General features: G+C 33.6%; 1 protein-coding gene across 1 annotated transcript; it reads right to left on the reverse strand.

The window, feature by feature from the left end:
* Window positions 1-13,685: 13,685 nt before the first annotated feature.
* LOC142627409 (UDP-glycosyltransferase 74B1-like) lies at window positions 13,686-15,778 on the reverse strand. The gene is made up of 2 exons (XM_075801263.1): window positions 15,129-15,778; window positions 13,686-14,748 (listed from the first exon to the last, which is right to left on the reverse strand). Exons 1-2 carry the CDS (start codon window positions 15,768-15,770, stop codon window positions 14,017-14,019), a joined length of 1,374 nt encoding a protein of 457 aa, XP_075657378.1. The 5' UTR covers window positions 15,771-15,778; the 3' UTR covers window positions 13,686-14,016.
* Between the last annotated feature and the right edge of the window lie 351 nt (window positions 15,779-16,129).

Below are 16,129 nucleotides of genomic sequence, written 5' to 3' on the forward strand. Positions count from 1 at the left end.
ATCCTAATATTATTAAAGCTTTAACCTTGAATATATTGACTTCTGGATATGATATGGATGATGATAGTAGACCATTTACTCTTATTTACCGTATTTTTTATAGATTGCTGGATTCCCAGCTAACTCCTTGGTCTAGAGGACGTGATCCTGCTGGAAAAACTATGTTGATTCAATGTTCCACACCTGATGCTAAGATCCAAGTCCCCAAAATGATTCAATGGTAAGATATTACTCTTCCCAAAGAATGGACTTTGGAACAAGTTGCACCACCTGTTAAACCCGTTTTTGACAAACTTGATCTTACTAAAATTGCACAGTATTCTGATGGAACTGTGAAAATATTTTTTGATGATACCAAATGTTTTCCTGCTCACAAACCTTTAAGAATCAATGAAGGAAGAAAGTCCTTTGTTGGATCTGAAAGTATTGTTAAAAGAAATGCTGATGTTGACGAATTTTTGAAAAAGAATTTTGAACCACTTGATTTAAAGCTAAAAGGAGTTGCTAGCAACAATTCCCAAGTTAGCAATACTTATTATTCTACTAAACCCGAATTTCTTCCAAAAGATGACCAAGAAGAAGAAGAAGATGCAAAATCTGAAACTCCTTCTGGATCTGATTTTCCACCTATTGAAACTCCTCCTCCTTTTAAACATTTGCGTGTGATAAATTTGATGGATATGGATGTTGAAACCCCTGCTTTTCAAATTGATATGGTTGCTTTAAGCAATGAATTCTTTTCTAAAGCAAACCGTGATAAAAGAAAGTATTACCAAAGTACTTTTGCTCAGTCTGAGAAAGACAGAATCAAAAGGAAATGGAGAGAAAAAATGAATTTGTTAAAACAACATATTTTTTTTTTTGATTATCTTGAGAATTATTATGTTTCAAGAAATGAGGTTCATACCAATTACTTGAACGTAATAAAAAAATCTGTTTTTGTTAAACATGATAAAACTGTTGTTAAATCCAGTCATCCACCTCTTGAAACTGTTTTGATTACTTGCAAAAATGATAAAGAAAGCACTAAGGTGAAAGCCTCCCCTTTCAAAATTGCTGATGATAAAACTCCTGTTTTTGCCATTATTGAACAAAACAATTTTACTAATGAATCTTTGCATATTATTGGTCAACAGCTTGACCGTATTGAAGAAAAAATTGATGAAAAACCTTCTATTTCAAAACCTGAGAAACCTTTGATTGATTTACCCAGTCAAAGAAAAAATATTGATTTTAAAACTTCTCAGAGTAAGACTTTTGATTTAGTTAATTCCCAAGGATCAACTGTTGAAAAGATTGAAAAAATGCTTGCTGATTTAAAAGTTAAAACCGAGCAAACTTCTACTTCTAGAAGCGCTGCTTGTGCTATTTCAAGAAATGAGAAAGAAGTTATTTCTGATGCCGACACAAATTCTGACTCATTATCTTCAAAATCTTCCAAAAATGCTTTTGATGATTACATAGGGTTACCAGAGATTAAAAGATTTGTTGGAAAACCCAATCCCACGTCTTTTACAAAAAATTGGTATACTAAACCTACTCCTCCTGATGTACAGTTTGAAGAAAGATCTTCTCAAACTCAGTTTTCTGCTTCTGCTGATAAACTTTATGAATGGAATATTGATGGTTTGTCTGAACAAGAAATTATTAACAAAATGGCTCATATGTCTATGGTTGGTATTGCATACATAAATAACCATGACAGTCTTGATCATCCTGATATTGTTGATTTGCTTGCATCTGGTTTCACTGGTTGTCTTCGCGGATGGTGGGATTCACATCTCACAGAAGAATCCAGAGAATCTATTAAACATGCTGTTAAAAGAGATACTGATGGTATGCCTATTTTTGATCAAAATATTAACCGTGGTGTTCCTGATGGTGTTAATACTTTAGTTTACACCATTCTTAAACATTTTGTTGGTACCCCTTCCAATATTTCGTCTCGAATTTCTGATTATTTGAATAATTTGAAATGTCCTACTATGTCTGATTACAGATGGTATCAAGATGTATTTACTTCCAGAGTCATGCTTAGAAAAGACTCTACGAAGCCTTATTGGAAAGAGAAGTTTATTGACGGTCTGCCTCCTATTTTTGCTCATAAGGTAAAAAATGAATTAATTGGTAAAAATGATTCTATTGACTTTGATAATTTAACCTATGGTGATATTTTCAGCACTATTAAGAAAATTGGAATTAATATGTGCAATGATGAAAAATGGTTAAAACAACAGTTAAAAGATAAAAAGAAAGCTAAATATGAAATGGGTAATTTCTGTGAACAATATGGTTTACCTCCTATTGCCCCTTCCAGGCAAAAAGGAAAAAGTAAACATGATAAGGTTTACAAAATTTATTCCCATAAAAAGTATAAAAGACACAGAACCCACCTTGTTAAACCCAATGATTTTTATGCTAAAAACAAATCTACTTTTCGAAAACATGAAAAATAGAGATCAGATAAAGGTAAGTGCTTTAACTGTGGCAAATTTGGTCATTTCAGTAAAGACTGTACCCAAAAGCCTGGTAAGTTGAAAAATAAGTTGAACATGTTGAACATTAATAATAGTGATCAAAATGAATTATTTCAGATTCTTGAATCTGCTGCTTCAACTGATTCCTTTGAAGAGGATTTTTCCTCCTCATCTGATTCTGATTACCACTCCCGTAGTGATGTTTCTAAATCTCCTAATATTAAACTTGGCTGTAGAGATTCTTGTTGTAATGTGATTAAATCTGTTAAAATGTTAACCAAAAGTAAAGAGAATGATGATTTACTATTGACAATGATAAGTAAGATTGAAGATCCTAATTTGCAGAAAGATTATCTTGATAAGTTTTTGAAAAACTTAACAAAAGAAGATAAGGTTAAAAGACCTAATTCTACGATAAGTTTTGAAGAAACTCTGAAAAGATTTAATAAAAATAAATCAAAAGAGATAACTCTTAATGATCTTCAACATGAGATAAAAACTGTTAAACAAGAAATAATCCAATTAAAAAATGATGTTAAATCTATCAAACATGATAATGATCATCTTAAACAAGAATTGTTAATTCTAAAAATTGATAAAACTATGGATAAGCACCAATCTGATGATGATGAGCAAAAAGACGGAGATGAATCCGATCAACAAGTTTCTCCTTCTGGTAATGTTTCTGATCGTACTTTGATTAATTTAATTGATAATCAATTGTCTCTTGTTAAACATATGCTGCCCAAATGGTACACTAAAGTCAAAATTGTTGTTGCTCATGATTATGCTTTTGATGTTGTTGCTATGATTGATTCTGGTGCTGATATTAATTGTATTCAAGAAGAACTGATTCCTACTAAATATTTTGAAAAATCTACTGAACGACTAGTTTTTGCTAATGGGACAAAAATGAAAATCAAGTATGAATTAAATAATGCTTATGTTTGTTGTGATAATGTTTCCTTCAAAATTCCCTCTGTACTTGTTAAAAACATGACTGATAAAGTAATTCTTGGTTTACCTTTTATTAACTCTTTGTATCCTTTCCTTACTGAGAATGATGGAATTACTACTAATCCTTTTGGACAAAAAGTAAAATTCAAATTTTGCGCAAAGTGTGAAACTCATAATATTAATAAACATCTTAACTTTATTAAACAAAAGAATAGCTCTACTCATTTGTTGCCAACAATTATTGCCGATTGTCACAGTGCCCTGATGAATGATAGATACTATGATAATATGGATATCTCTCTTGTTGACTACTTGCATAATGACAAAATCCCTAGTGAAAGGAATATCTTCACCAAAGGACTTCCTATAATTCCTACGGATGCTAAAACTCAAAAAGGTCTTCTTTGCATTAGACTTTTGACCAAGTCTTTGCTTTGGTCCAAAATCCTCCGTAGCATGATATCCTTCTACAATAATGTTCTCCAACACCCTTTCCACAATATTTCCAAACACAATCATGGTCATCCTAATATTCATTGTCCGGCACAACTATTACATATTCTTATTAAACTTTGGCTTTTTAAACATACTTTTCAAAAGAATTTTATTGATACTATTGACTCACACTTTTCTAAAAAATATTCTATTATGCTATTAACTATGGCCAACTGGCTTAACATCCTCTCCCTTACTTGGCAGGACAAAGTAAGATTTAATACTACCACTACTAAGTAGAATATTATGACTTCTTCGGCAGAGAAGAAGGACAAGGGGAAAGCACCTGCACAGGACTTTCCTCAAGACGAAAGGTTCCCAGCGGGATACCCCTTTTGTAATGCATGAAGGCGCATCTTCTGGAGTAAAATCCAGTAATGCAACATCCCTTCAGGAATTTTTCCCGACTGAAGTGACATATTCCAGTGGTGATATCATATTAACTTTACAGGAAGTATTGAACACAGACTTGCAATTTCATAATGGAATCTATAGTGAATTACCAGATTCCATTAAATTCATTCTAGACAATCTTCAAGCTGCCTATTCTTCAGACCACCACAAAATATTCAACAAAACCATGAGAGCACTTGAAATTCACCTTGTTAACCTGGCTACCCAAATTATTGACCCTACTATTGAAAATGCAGCCTTTGCCGACCAACTTTTTAATTGCCTTGTTTACGCTCAAAACCATCATGATGAATCACATATGATTAGTAAACTCTTTGGCAAAGAGGAAATCCATTCAATGGATAGAAAGACTATAATAGGTACTGATTTTGCTAGATTGAGTTTAAAAAATCAATCTTTGCTTAAAAGTGCTGTTGCCAACTTGCCTCCAGAAGTACAAACTTGTATTTTTGAAAGCAAGGCTATGATTAAAGATCTTGATCTTTGGTTAAAACATTTCAAAACTCTTGTTTCAATTGCTCCTACCATTGTTGAACCTGATGGCCCCAACAGAGGCTACCTGAAAAAGAAATGGGGAAAATACTTTGGGAGCAGTCTCAGAGTACATGAAAAAACCCATCCTTTCCCCGGTCTTTTGATTAATTATGAAGATGGTTCTGATGATGATCCTTTTTGGCTTTCTCAAATGTTTGAATTTGGTTTTGTCAGACTCATCAAATTAACGAGTCATAATCAAATTAACCAGTTCCCTGATATTATCTAAAAGGCTGTTGCAGATGTTGCAGCAACCCCTTATGTTTCAATCCGATGTTGGAGTACTTTACCCTTTATGATCCAAAAGGCTATCGTCCTTCCCCCTTTATGGACGACAGCGCAGAAGGCGGAAGCACAACAGATAGCAGATATATGAATTAATTCAAAGTAAATAATAATTAAAAGTAAGGCGGTAGAACCAGCCAAACAGTTGTATATCAAAATAATTCAAAGTATTGAAAACAGCAGTTATTTATTGAATATACATCAAAGTACTTACAGTAGTAGTAGCAACAAGATTACAGTGATCAACAGGTTGGGTAAATAGTACAAGGCTTGTAAGCTAGTCCTGGTTCCTAGTTACAAGCTTTGTGTAAACAGTGAGAGATCTTGATCTAAGGAGGTCCTAGAGAGTTCTAAGGGAAATCCTAGAAGAAGATTCTGAGTTTAACAATAAGGGACAACCCCCCTTATATAAGTGAATAGAGTAGTAAACAGTACAAAGTAAATAATGACATTTTACTATTCACATCAGGACCCGTGAGGGGCAATAGGAGCGCAATATCCGGAAGGAATCAAATCGGCTTTTGAGACCGAAAGTAGGATGGCTGGTAGTGCCAAAAGTGGTCAACACTATAATCATGATAACTTTAGTAAACATTTTTACTCTTGAGTGAATATTGTAACATCGTAGCCTTTATGCAAAGCTAAACAAACCGTTCTAGGTCAGGAGTGTTTTCATCATATTCTTCATCATGTGCAAACCAATCTTTTGGATAAGGTTGAGGATAAGGGTAGCAAGGGCTTTCGGCAACAGGGCTTTCAACAACAGATCCTTCTTCTTCAAAATTTCTGTTCTCAGCTTCTTTTTCTTCCTCAATCTTTTTCTTGAGAAGGGCATATAAATCATCTTTACTTAATTTGTCAATATCTGAGGGAGTAGAGGGGGTCTTGGAAGTAGATTGGGCACTAGAGATCAGTTGTTTGGGAGGTGGTCTCCAGTAAACATTATCCAATATTTGTGAAACATATCCAAATTTGTCCCACCACTTGACATACCAATGTCTAGTAAGAATATCACCTTCTTTCTTATATTGCCACTTTATAATCCAAGGGACTCTAAATCATTTAACAAAGTGGAGAAGGGCAAGAAATTTGGCATTATGAGCATTTACCTTAAAACCTTGTTTCCAGAAATTGAAACAATCAACAAGAGGTTTGGGGAAGATCTCAATATCAGAACCAAATTGATTCCACCAACGGATGAACCAAAGAGGCAGATCAGCATTGTTGTCAAATTCTTTATCAAAGTTAATAAACCACGAATGAGTCATTGTCTCATTTTGGTGAAGCATAAATTTGAACCAAGCGTCAATATAATCATGGTATGAATATGAAACAGAGTGTTTAGGGAGACTTTTTGTAAAGGTAGGAGAATGTCCCCAACTAGCTTCAGTAACAATATTTTTTAAGTAAACACTGTGGTAAATAATTTTGGCTTTATCATCCAGATCAAAGATGGTTTTAATAACAGTAGCATCTTCTTGGCGTAAAATGTCAGAATAAAATTCTAACCTTTTAGCACCATGTTCCGGAACCCAGTGACACAAAGGAGGGAAATAGCTTTTTGCAATCTGGAGAGGGTTCTTAATTGCTGCTCGGTTTGGTTCAACAAAAAATAGGTTTTGGAAGTATTGTTTTTTAACATATTGTGAAGCATTGGATTTTCTTGGGTAAATAGTTCGGACAGGCTGGTTAACAGGGGTTAAAGCATAAGGGTCATAGGCAGAAACCAAAACAGAGGAATAATTAGGCTTGGGGATTGATCCTAAAGTGGTGAGGCAGTTAGCAATATCTCCTGGGGAGACGGGTTCTCGTTTAACAATTTGGTCGTGTGAGGTTGCAGGACCTTTATCCTTGGATCCTTTACTTGCCATTGTGGCACTGCAGGAATTCACGGGTAAGAAAATCAGGAATAGAATTTTGAGATCCTTTAATATATTCAATATCAAAATCAAAAACACTTAAAATAGCTTGCCATCTTGCAAAAATATGTTTGGAAGCAATATTCTCAACATATTTTTCAATAACGTACTTAGCACTTTTACAATCAATTCTTAATAAAAATTTTTGGTTTAACAAATCACTTTGGAATTTTGAAATGCATAGTACTATAGATAAAATTTCTTTCTTTATAGTGCTATAGTTTAATTGTGCCGCATTCCAGACACCAGAGTAGAAGCGAACAATTTGCTCAGAAGAATCAAGTGAAATTTTTTGTTTTAGAATGCCCCCGTAACCAATGTCTGAGGCATCAGTTTCGATAATTTTGAAGGCGTTAACAATTGGGATACCAAGACAAGGCAAAGTTTTAACATGGGATTTGATCTTTTTAACAAGAGAAGTATGAATATCAGACCAAGGAGGAGGATTACTGTGTAACCAATCAAAAAGTGGTTTGCATTGTTTTCTCAAATTCTTGTAAAAATCAGCAACATAATTTAAGGATCCAAGAAACCTTTGAAGTTGAGTTTTGTCAATAATTTCATCAGGAAATTCATCAGCAAATTGAATGGCACGATCAATAGGACGGATCTGTCCTTCGAAAATGTCATATCCAAGAAATCTAACTTTGGTTTGAAACAATTTGACTTTTTTGGCAGAGACAACAAGACCATTTCTTTTGATAGTGTCCAGAAACGAGTACAAATGTTTCCAGTGTTCACTAATGGAGTTGGAGAAGATCAAAACATCATCAATATAAACAATAGTGAAATGGCTGAAAGAATTGAAAATATCATTCATAATGTTTTGGAATTCACTAGGAGCATTTTTTAGACCAAAGGGCATAACATTCCACTCATAGTGACCAAAGGGTGTGGTAAAAGCAGTTTTATACCTATCCTTCTCACTAACCTGAACTTGCCAAAATCCAGATTTCATATCAAATTTGGAAAATATGATGGCATCACTCAGCCGATGAACAAGATCATTTTTATTGGGGATAGGGTACCTGATCCACTCTAAGAATTTGTTTAAAGGTTTGTAGTTAATCACAAGACGAAGGGTACCTCTCTCAAGTTCAGCATTTTTCTGGACATAGAAAGCTGCACAAGACCAAGGAGACTTGCTGTTTCTAATAAGTTTTTTCTTGAGCAAATCATTGATCTCTTTTTTACAAAATTCAACAGTTTCAGCATTCATTTGAATAGGACGAGCCTTAGTAGGAATATTCTTCTCAGTAAAATCTTTGGCATAAGGCAAGTTAACAATGTGTTTCTTTCTGTGCCAAAAAGCATTAGGAATTTCAAAACAAAAATTACTTATTAATATTTTTTTGAAAATTAACAATTTTGGATTGGAGCAATTTATCAGAAAGTTGTTCAGCAATTTTCTTGTTCCTAACTTCTTGTTAAAGGGAGTTGAGGTGTTTGACTTTAGCATGGATCAAATTAACAGTATCAGGGGTTTCATGCTTATCACAAAATTTGAATTTTACTTTTTGTCCAAAAGGATCAGTAGTAATGCCATCATTCTCAGTAAGGAAAGGATACAAAGAGTTAATAAAAGGTAAACCAAGAATTACTTTATCAGTCATGTTCTTAACAAGTACAGAGGGGATCTTAAAGCAAACATTATCATGGCAAACATGAGCATTATTTAATTCATATTTTATTTTCATTTTAGTTCCATTAGCAGAAACTAATCTTTCAGTAGATTTTTCAAAATATTTAGAAGGAATCAGTCCTTCTTGAATACAATTAACATCAGCACCAGAATCAATCATAGCAACAACATCAAAAGCATAATCATGAGCAACAACAATTTTGACGTTAGTGTACCATTTGGGCAGCATATGTTTAACAAGAGACAATTGATTATCAATCAAATTAATCAAAGTACGATCAGAAACATTAGCAGAAGGAGAAACTTGTTGATCAGATTCATCTCTGTCCTTTTGCTCATCATCATCAGATTGGTGCTTATGCATAGTTTTATCAATTTTTAGAATTAACAATTCTTGTTTAAGATGATCATTATCATATTTAATAGTTTTAACATCATTTTTTAATTGAATTATTTCTTGTTTAACAGTTTTTATCTCATGTTGAAGATCATTAACAGTTATCTCTTTTGATTTATTTTTATTAAATCTTTTCAGAGTTTCTTCAAAACTTATCGTAGAATTAGGTCTTTTAACCTTATCTTCTTTTGTTAAGTTTTTCAAAAACTTATCAAGATAATCTTTCTGCAAATTAGGATCTTCAATCTTACTTATCATTTTCAATAGTAAATCATCATTCTCTTTACTTTTGGTTAACATTTTAATAGATTTAATCACATTACAACAAGAATCTCTACAGCCAAGTTTAATATTAGGAGATTTAGAAATATCACTACGGGAGTGGTAATCAGAATCAGATGAGGAGGAAAAATCCTCTTCAAAGGAATCAGTTGTGACAGATTCAAAAATGCGAAATAATTCGTTTTGAACACTATTATTAATGATCAACATCTTCAACTTATTTTTCAACTTTACCGGGCTTTTGGGTACGGTCTTTCTTGAAATGGCCAAATTTACCACAGTTAAAGCACTTACCTTTACCTGATCTCTGTTTATCATGTTTTCGAAAAGTAGATTTGTTTTTAGCATAAAAATCATTGGGTTTAACAAGGTGGGTTCTGTGTCTTTTATACTTTTTATGGGAATAACTTTTGTAAACCTTATCATGTTTACTTTTTCCTTTTTGCCTGGAAGGGGCAATAGGAGGTAAACCATATTGTTCACAGAAATTACCCATTTCATATTTAGCTTTTTTTTTTTTAATCTTTTAACTGTTGTTTTAACCATTTTTCATCATTGCACATATTAATTCCAATTTTCTTAATAGTGCTGAAAATATCACCATAGGTTAAATTATCAAAGTCAATAGAATCATTTTTACCAATTAATTCATTTTTTACCTTATGAGCAAAAATAGGAGGCAGACCGTCAATAAACTTCTCTTTCCAATAAGGCTTCGTAGAGTCTTTTCTAAGCATGACTCTGGAAATAAATACATCTTGATACCACCTGTAATCAGACATAGTAGGACATTTCAAATTATTCAAATAATTAGAAATTCGAGACGAAATATTGGAAGGGGTACCAACAAAATGTTTAAGAATGGTGTAAACTAAAGTATTAACACCATCAGGAACACCACGGTTAATATTTTGATCAAAAATAGGCATACCATCAGTATCTCTTTTAACAGCATGTTTAATAGATTCTCTGGATTCTTCTGTGAGATGTGAATCCCACCATCCGCGAAGACAACCAGTGAAACCAGATGCAAGCAAATCAACAATATCAGGATGATCTGGGGGGCATTCCGAGAAGGACGACAGTCTACCTGACCTTGTGATACTTCGTTGTTGTGTCGATCTCACCGTCGTTGGCGCCACCGCCATTGTAAAAAGTCCCAGATCCAAACAGTAAGGCCCGTGAAGCCAGGAGAGCGTGAGGGCGTGAGAGGAATAGGGTTGATGTCTGGTATGTGTTACAAAATGCAACGGTTGTGAGAAAAACATAATAATTGAGTGTTATAACTAAGTAAGATATTGATAGGATGTGGAGATCCGACTCCTCTGTTAGCTCTAGGACTGGCTATCCTCTTGATATTGTGAATGAAGAAGACCTCACTGTTGGAGAATGTGAGTACCCAGATTTTAGAAAATGGAATATTCATAAGGTTTCTACTAAATCTGTTTACGATCTTAATTGGACTGAAAAAAGTATTTTTTCTGAATATAGAGCTCGAACTGTTGAACAAACTTTTTCTATTTCTAGAACTAATGAAAAATGTTGTTTATTTTCCAAGAAAAATATTAACGAGTTTTTATCCAAGAAAAATCTTAAATATTTACACATTGGTTTGGTCCAAGTTGCTGTTAAACCTTTAACAAGAAAAGGAATTAATGCTTCTGTGCTTATGTGTTTACGTGATGCTAGATTTAAGAAATTTAATGATAGTATTCTTGGCATGATTACTGCTTCCTTGTATGATGGTCCTGTTTATTTTGATTGTTATCCTGATCTTGCTCTTGCTCTTGATGATCCTAATATTATTAAAGCTTTAACCTTGAATATATTGACTTCTGGATATGATATGGATGATGGTAAGACCCTTTACTCTTATTTATCGAATTTTTTATAGATTGCTTGATTCCCAGCTAACTCCTCGGTCTAGAGGACGTGATCCTGCTGGAAAAACTATGTTGATTCAATGTTCCACACCTGATGCTAAGATCCAAGTCCCTAAAATGATTCAATGGCAAGATATTACTCTTCCCAAAGAATGGACTTTGGAACAAGTTGCACCACCTGTTAAACTTGTTTTTGATGAACTTGATCTTACTAAAATTGCACAATATTCTGATGGAACTGTGAAAATATTATATATATATATATATATATATATATATATATATATATATATATATATATATATATATATAGATGTCTAGTAAGTGGTGGAGAAGTACTTTAATATTTATTTACAAGAACAAAAGAGTTATTCAAAATTGTATAAAATACCATGAAATTAAACTTATGAGCCACACTATGAAGCTTTATGAGAGAGTGAGTGAACATAGATTAAGACATGAAACCAAGATATCAAATAATCAATTTGCTTATGCAAGGATAATCTACTATGCTAGTTGTTTTCTTACTTACATTTATTGGAAAAATATAAAAAGGTCTGTAAAGATGTTGGTATGATTTTTATTGACCTAGAGAAAGCATATGATAGCACCCCTAAAGAGGTTATGTTATGGGCTTTGAAAAAGAAAGAAGTTCATCAAAATTAAACTAAATTGATTAAAGAAATGCGAGATGGAGCTGTAACTAATATGAGACCTAGTGGAGACATTACAAGTGAGTTTCCTATAATTATATGTTCGCATCAAGGATCATCATTATGTCTATATTTTTTTGCAAGAGTAATGGTGAGCTCACTAAATCAATTTAAGAGAAAGTACCTTAGTGTATGTTTTTTTATAGATAATATAGTTTTAGTAGATGAATTTTAAAGTAGAGTTAATGCTAAGTTAGAAATTTGGAGAGATATTCTAGAATCTAAAGGCTTTTTGACTATGTAGGACTAGAACAAAATACATGAAATGAAAGTTTGGTAAATGTCGAAACAAAGATGAAGAGGCCATGAGACTAAATAATCAAGAGATACATAAGAATGATAGCTTTCGATATCCTAGATTAATAATTCATAAAGATAGAGAGATCAAAGAGAATGTGAATCATAAAATAAAAGTAAGGTAGATGAAGTAGAGAATTGTATCAAGAGTATTGCGTAATCATAGAATACCTATTGAGTAAAATGTTAAATTTTATAAAATTGCTATAAGACCAACTATGCTCTATGGTTTGTTGGGTTGTTAAGAAGCAACATATTAATAAAATGAGTATAGTTGAAACGAGAATGTTAAGATAAATAAATGGAAATGCGTGAAAATATAGAACTCAAAATGAGTAAAACACCTTAGAGATATGGGTGACCCTTATTGATGAAAAGATGATAAAGAATTGGTTGAGATGATTTGGTCATGTTCAGAAGAGAATGTTAATGCATCAATAACAAAAATATGTCGGTAAAAAAAAAAGGGTATGAATGTACATTTAAACAGCTAATCTTTTAAATTAAATGTGCCGGTAAAATAAACTCATCCACACACTTTCTAAATTCTGAATGTAAACTTATATCCCTTAATTGTTGCTGATTGATAACTTTTGAAAAGAGAGAGGTTGTCGCCCCTTGTTGTGTATCACCAAGGGCGGAGCTAGGATTTTTTGTTTGGGGGCTAAATTTTGATATTAATATATTAGTTTTAAGTCAAGATAAATCAACGTACACACACAAATATAAACATTAATATTTTAATTTTTGATACTAGAGCAAGTCATAATTTATAAATATATTATATATAAAATTAACAACTTTCAAGTATGTATATTCGCAAGATAATTTTTTAGGGGAATTTATCATCTTTTAAACTCCAATGAGTATAGAAAAGTTGTTTAGTTTGATATTAAACATGTATAAAAAACGAATTAGAGAAAACAAAAATTACCTCCTCTCTATAACTACTAGACCAATTGACAAATTCTATTAGTTTTCAAGAGTATTATTGAACTAATTCAAATATTGGGAGGGTCAACTTCTATTTTTGTAGCTAAATATTTTAAGTTTTAATACTTATAGAAGCAATGCTATAGCTCCGCCCGTGTATCACGTTCTACACTTATAGTCGCAATAGCTGTCCCTAACTTCCGGGATTTTTTTTTGTTTTTGTTTTTTAACTTCCGGAAAATTTGACCATGGTTTATTATTGTTTCAAATGACTTTTTAAGTGACTTTCTTTGAGTGATCATTAATGATAGCTGATCCAGGGAACTAAATTAGCATCTGGGATGAATATGCTTTCAGAAAAAGAAAAGAAAACCTTTTATGCAAAAATGAAAATATTAAAGCATGTACGGGGAAAAAAGAATATCATTGGTAATTCTTCATCAGCTAAAACAGTGACTATATGATAGAATTCCCATTTAAATACATTCCAATAAAACGAATCTAACAAAACAATGACAGGACAGGGACAACAAGTCACACATTGACCTAAAACAAATTCACATGACCATTCACAAACACTAATAATTTATTTTATGCATTCGAGGTATGTATTAGTTTTCTCATAGCATGTAAATCTTATAGTTATATTAGATTCTTATATTATAAGAGACAATCCATCTATCGAATGCATGAGGTACATTCTCCTCACTTACACACAATAAAACACAATTGCATAATTGCTTGGAAGGTCAGTTTAAACTACACCAAATGGTAACTATTAGAAAAGTTCATTGCCTATCCTTTTGTACCAAATGCTGAACAAATTCATTGATATTCTTGTCAGAGCTCCCTCCTTCACTGACTGCTTTCTTAGCCAACTCCCTCCATTTACTAGCATTCTTCTTAATCTGCTGGCTCCTCTCTCCTTCCGTCACTTCCTTCAAACACATTACAAGCTCTTCTTTTCTCACAACTCCCTTATCATCCTCCTTGGCTCTTAGCCCCACACCCCAAATCTCCTCCACAAACTTTGCATCTGTCAATTGGTCAGTCCACTTTGGCACTCCCACCATAGGTACCCCAAGGCTCAGCCCTTCAAGTGTTGAGTTCCACCCACAGTGTGTTACAAAGCAACCAATGGTTTGGTTTTCCAGCATTTCTAGTTGGTTGCACCATGTCACAATCAAACCCTTTTCTTTTGTTGAGTCCACAAACCCATCAGGCAATTTATCTTGCTCAGATTCTTTTACAACCCACAGGAAATGCAAGCCACTCTCCTTTAAGCCCCATGCAATTTCTTCCATTTCTTCTAATGTCAAGGAGACCATGCTTCCAAAAGAGACATACACTACTGACCTAGGTGGCTTTGTTTCTAGCCATTTGATGCAATCATCACTAAGAGGCTCCCATAGACTTGCTCCATATCCTTTGTCATCTTCAATCCGACCATCCAAGTAAGCCGCTGGGACCATTGGTCCGATCAACTTCGCTGGCCAGAGCTTTGATATGCTTCTCGCTTCCTACTCATACATAAAACACGAAATTTTTTTGTTTTAGTAAGCACATAATAAGAAAAAGAAAGGGTCATTTTATGGTACACAATTTTTTTTGTTGAGTAGGCAAATACTTACCTAATACCGCTCTAATATTATAAAATATATATTAAATAAGACAATATCCCATATTAACTTGTTAGAACCCCTTTTTCTTTTTATTGTGTGTGTGATTGTTTCTAAGAAAACAAAAAAACTTGCGTACAAATAAAAAAAGAAGTATATACTGTAAAATTCTATTCTTTCATACTGCTTCTATGCTAGTGAGAAGAATGATTACATTAAGTTGATGGTAAAATATCAATAAGTTAACATGATAATTGATAATGGTGATGTTGGTCACATACCTCGGCTTCTAACTCTTCGAAAGTGTTACTAAATATCCAATCAGCCATGTCCAAGTTGGAAAACTGACTTAATTTCATTGCCAAGTACGCTGGATAACTTTCTGGCAACTTAAGAAAACTTGGTAGGTCAGGGAAGTTCAATGGAGGTAGGCCTGGAATGAGTAGTGGTGTAGTTTCAAGCTTCAATGGCAACGAAAGTTTGCCATGGTGTATGAGACAGAATATGTGGGATACAGTGGCTGAATTGGTAAAGAATGGCGCTCCATAAATGCCATGTTGCTTAGCAACATCAAGAGCCCATGGCAAAAATGAATCATACACAACACAACTCACAGGAGAACCAGAGTCCTGAAACTTTTGGATGAGTTCAGATAGAGTTCTTGAGCCATTGGCCTTGAATGACTTCAGGAACAAGTCCACGTTTTTTGCTTGTGCAAAGCCACTCTCATCAAACCCATCGGAGATTGGCTCAACACCAACGTTTGCTGTACAAATGGACTTGAGAGTATAACGAGTTGTAGCTATTGTGGCCTTTACCCCTTTTGAGGCTAAACGTTTTGCAAATTGGAGGAGAGGGTTAATGTGACCCTGGCTTGGATATGGGAGCACCACAACGTGACCTCTATACTCTCTTTCCTCCATTTCTTTATTTTATTGTTGTTTCTCCTCAACTATCCTTATTTATAGGCTAGAGAAACTTGTTTTACAGTAAATTTTATCCTAAAAAAACTAGGACCACAGACTTTTGGCAAACTGAGGGTAGGAATGGCAATTGGGTACGGTGGGGCCGAAGAATGGGATCTTTGTCCCCGCCTCGCATGGTTTTGTCTTACCTCATTCCCACCCCACCCCACATGACAAGGAAAACGTTCTCACCCCATCCTGCCCCTTGAGGTCCCGTGAAGCCCCATTCCATCCCGTAAAACTCTACTTTTTGTTAATTTGCCTTATAATTAGTACAATTTTTTTAATGAAACATATTTCATGAATAAAAATATACT

This window comes from Castanea sativa, chromosome 3 (genome assembly GCF_040712315.1).
Source record: "Castanea sativa cultivar Marrone di Chiusa Pesio chromosome 3, ASM4071231v1".
Classification (NCBI taxonomy): Eukaryota; Viridiplantae; Streptophyta; class Magnoliopsida; order Fagales; family Fagaceae; genus Castanea; species Castanea sativa.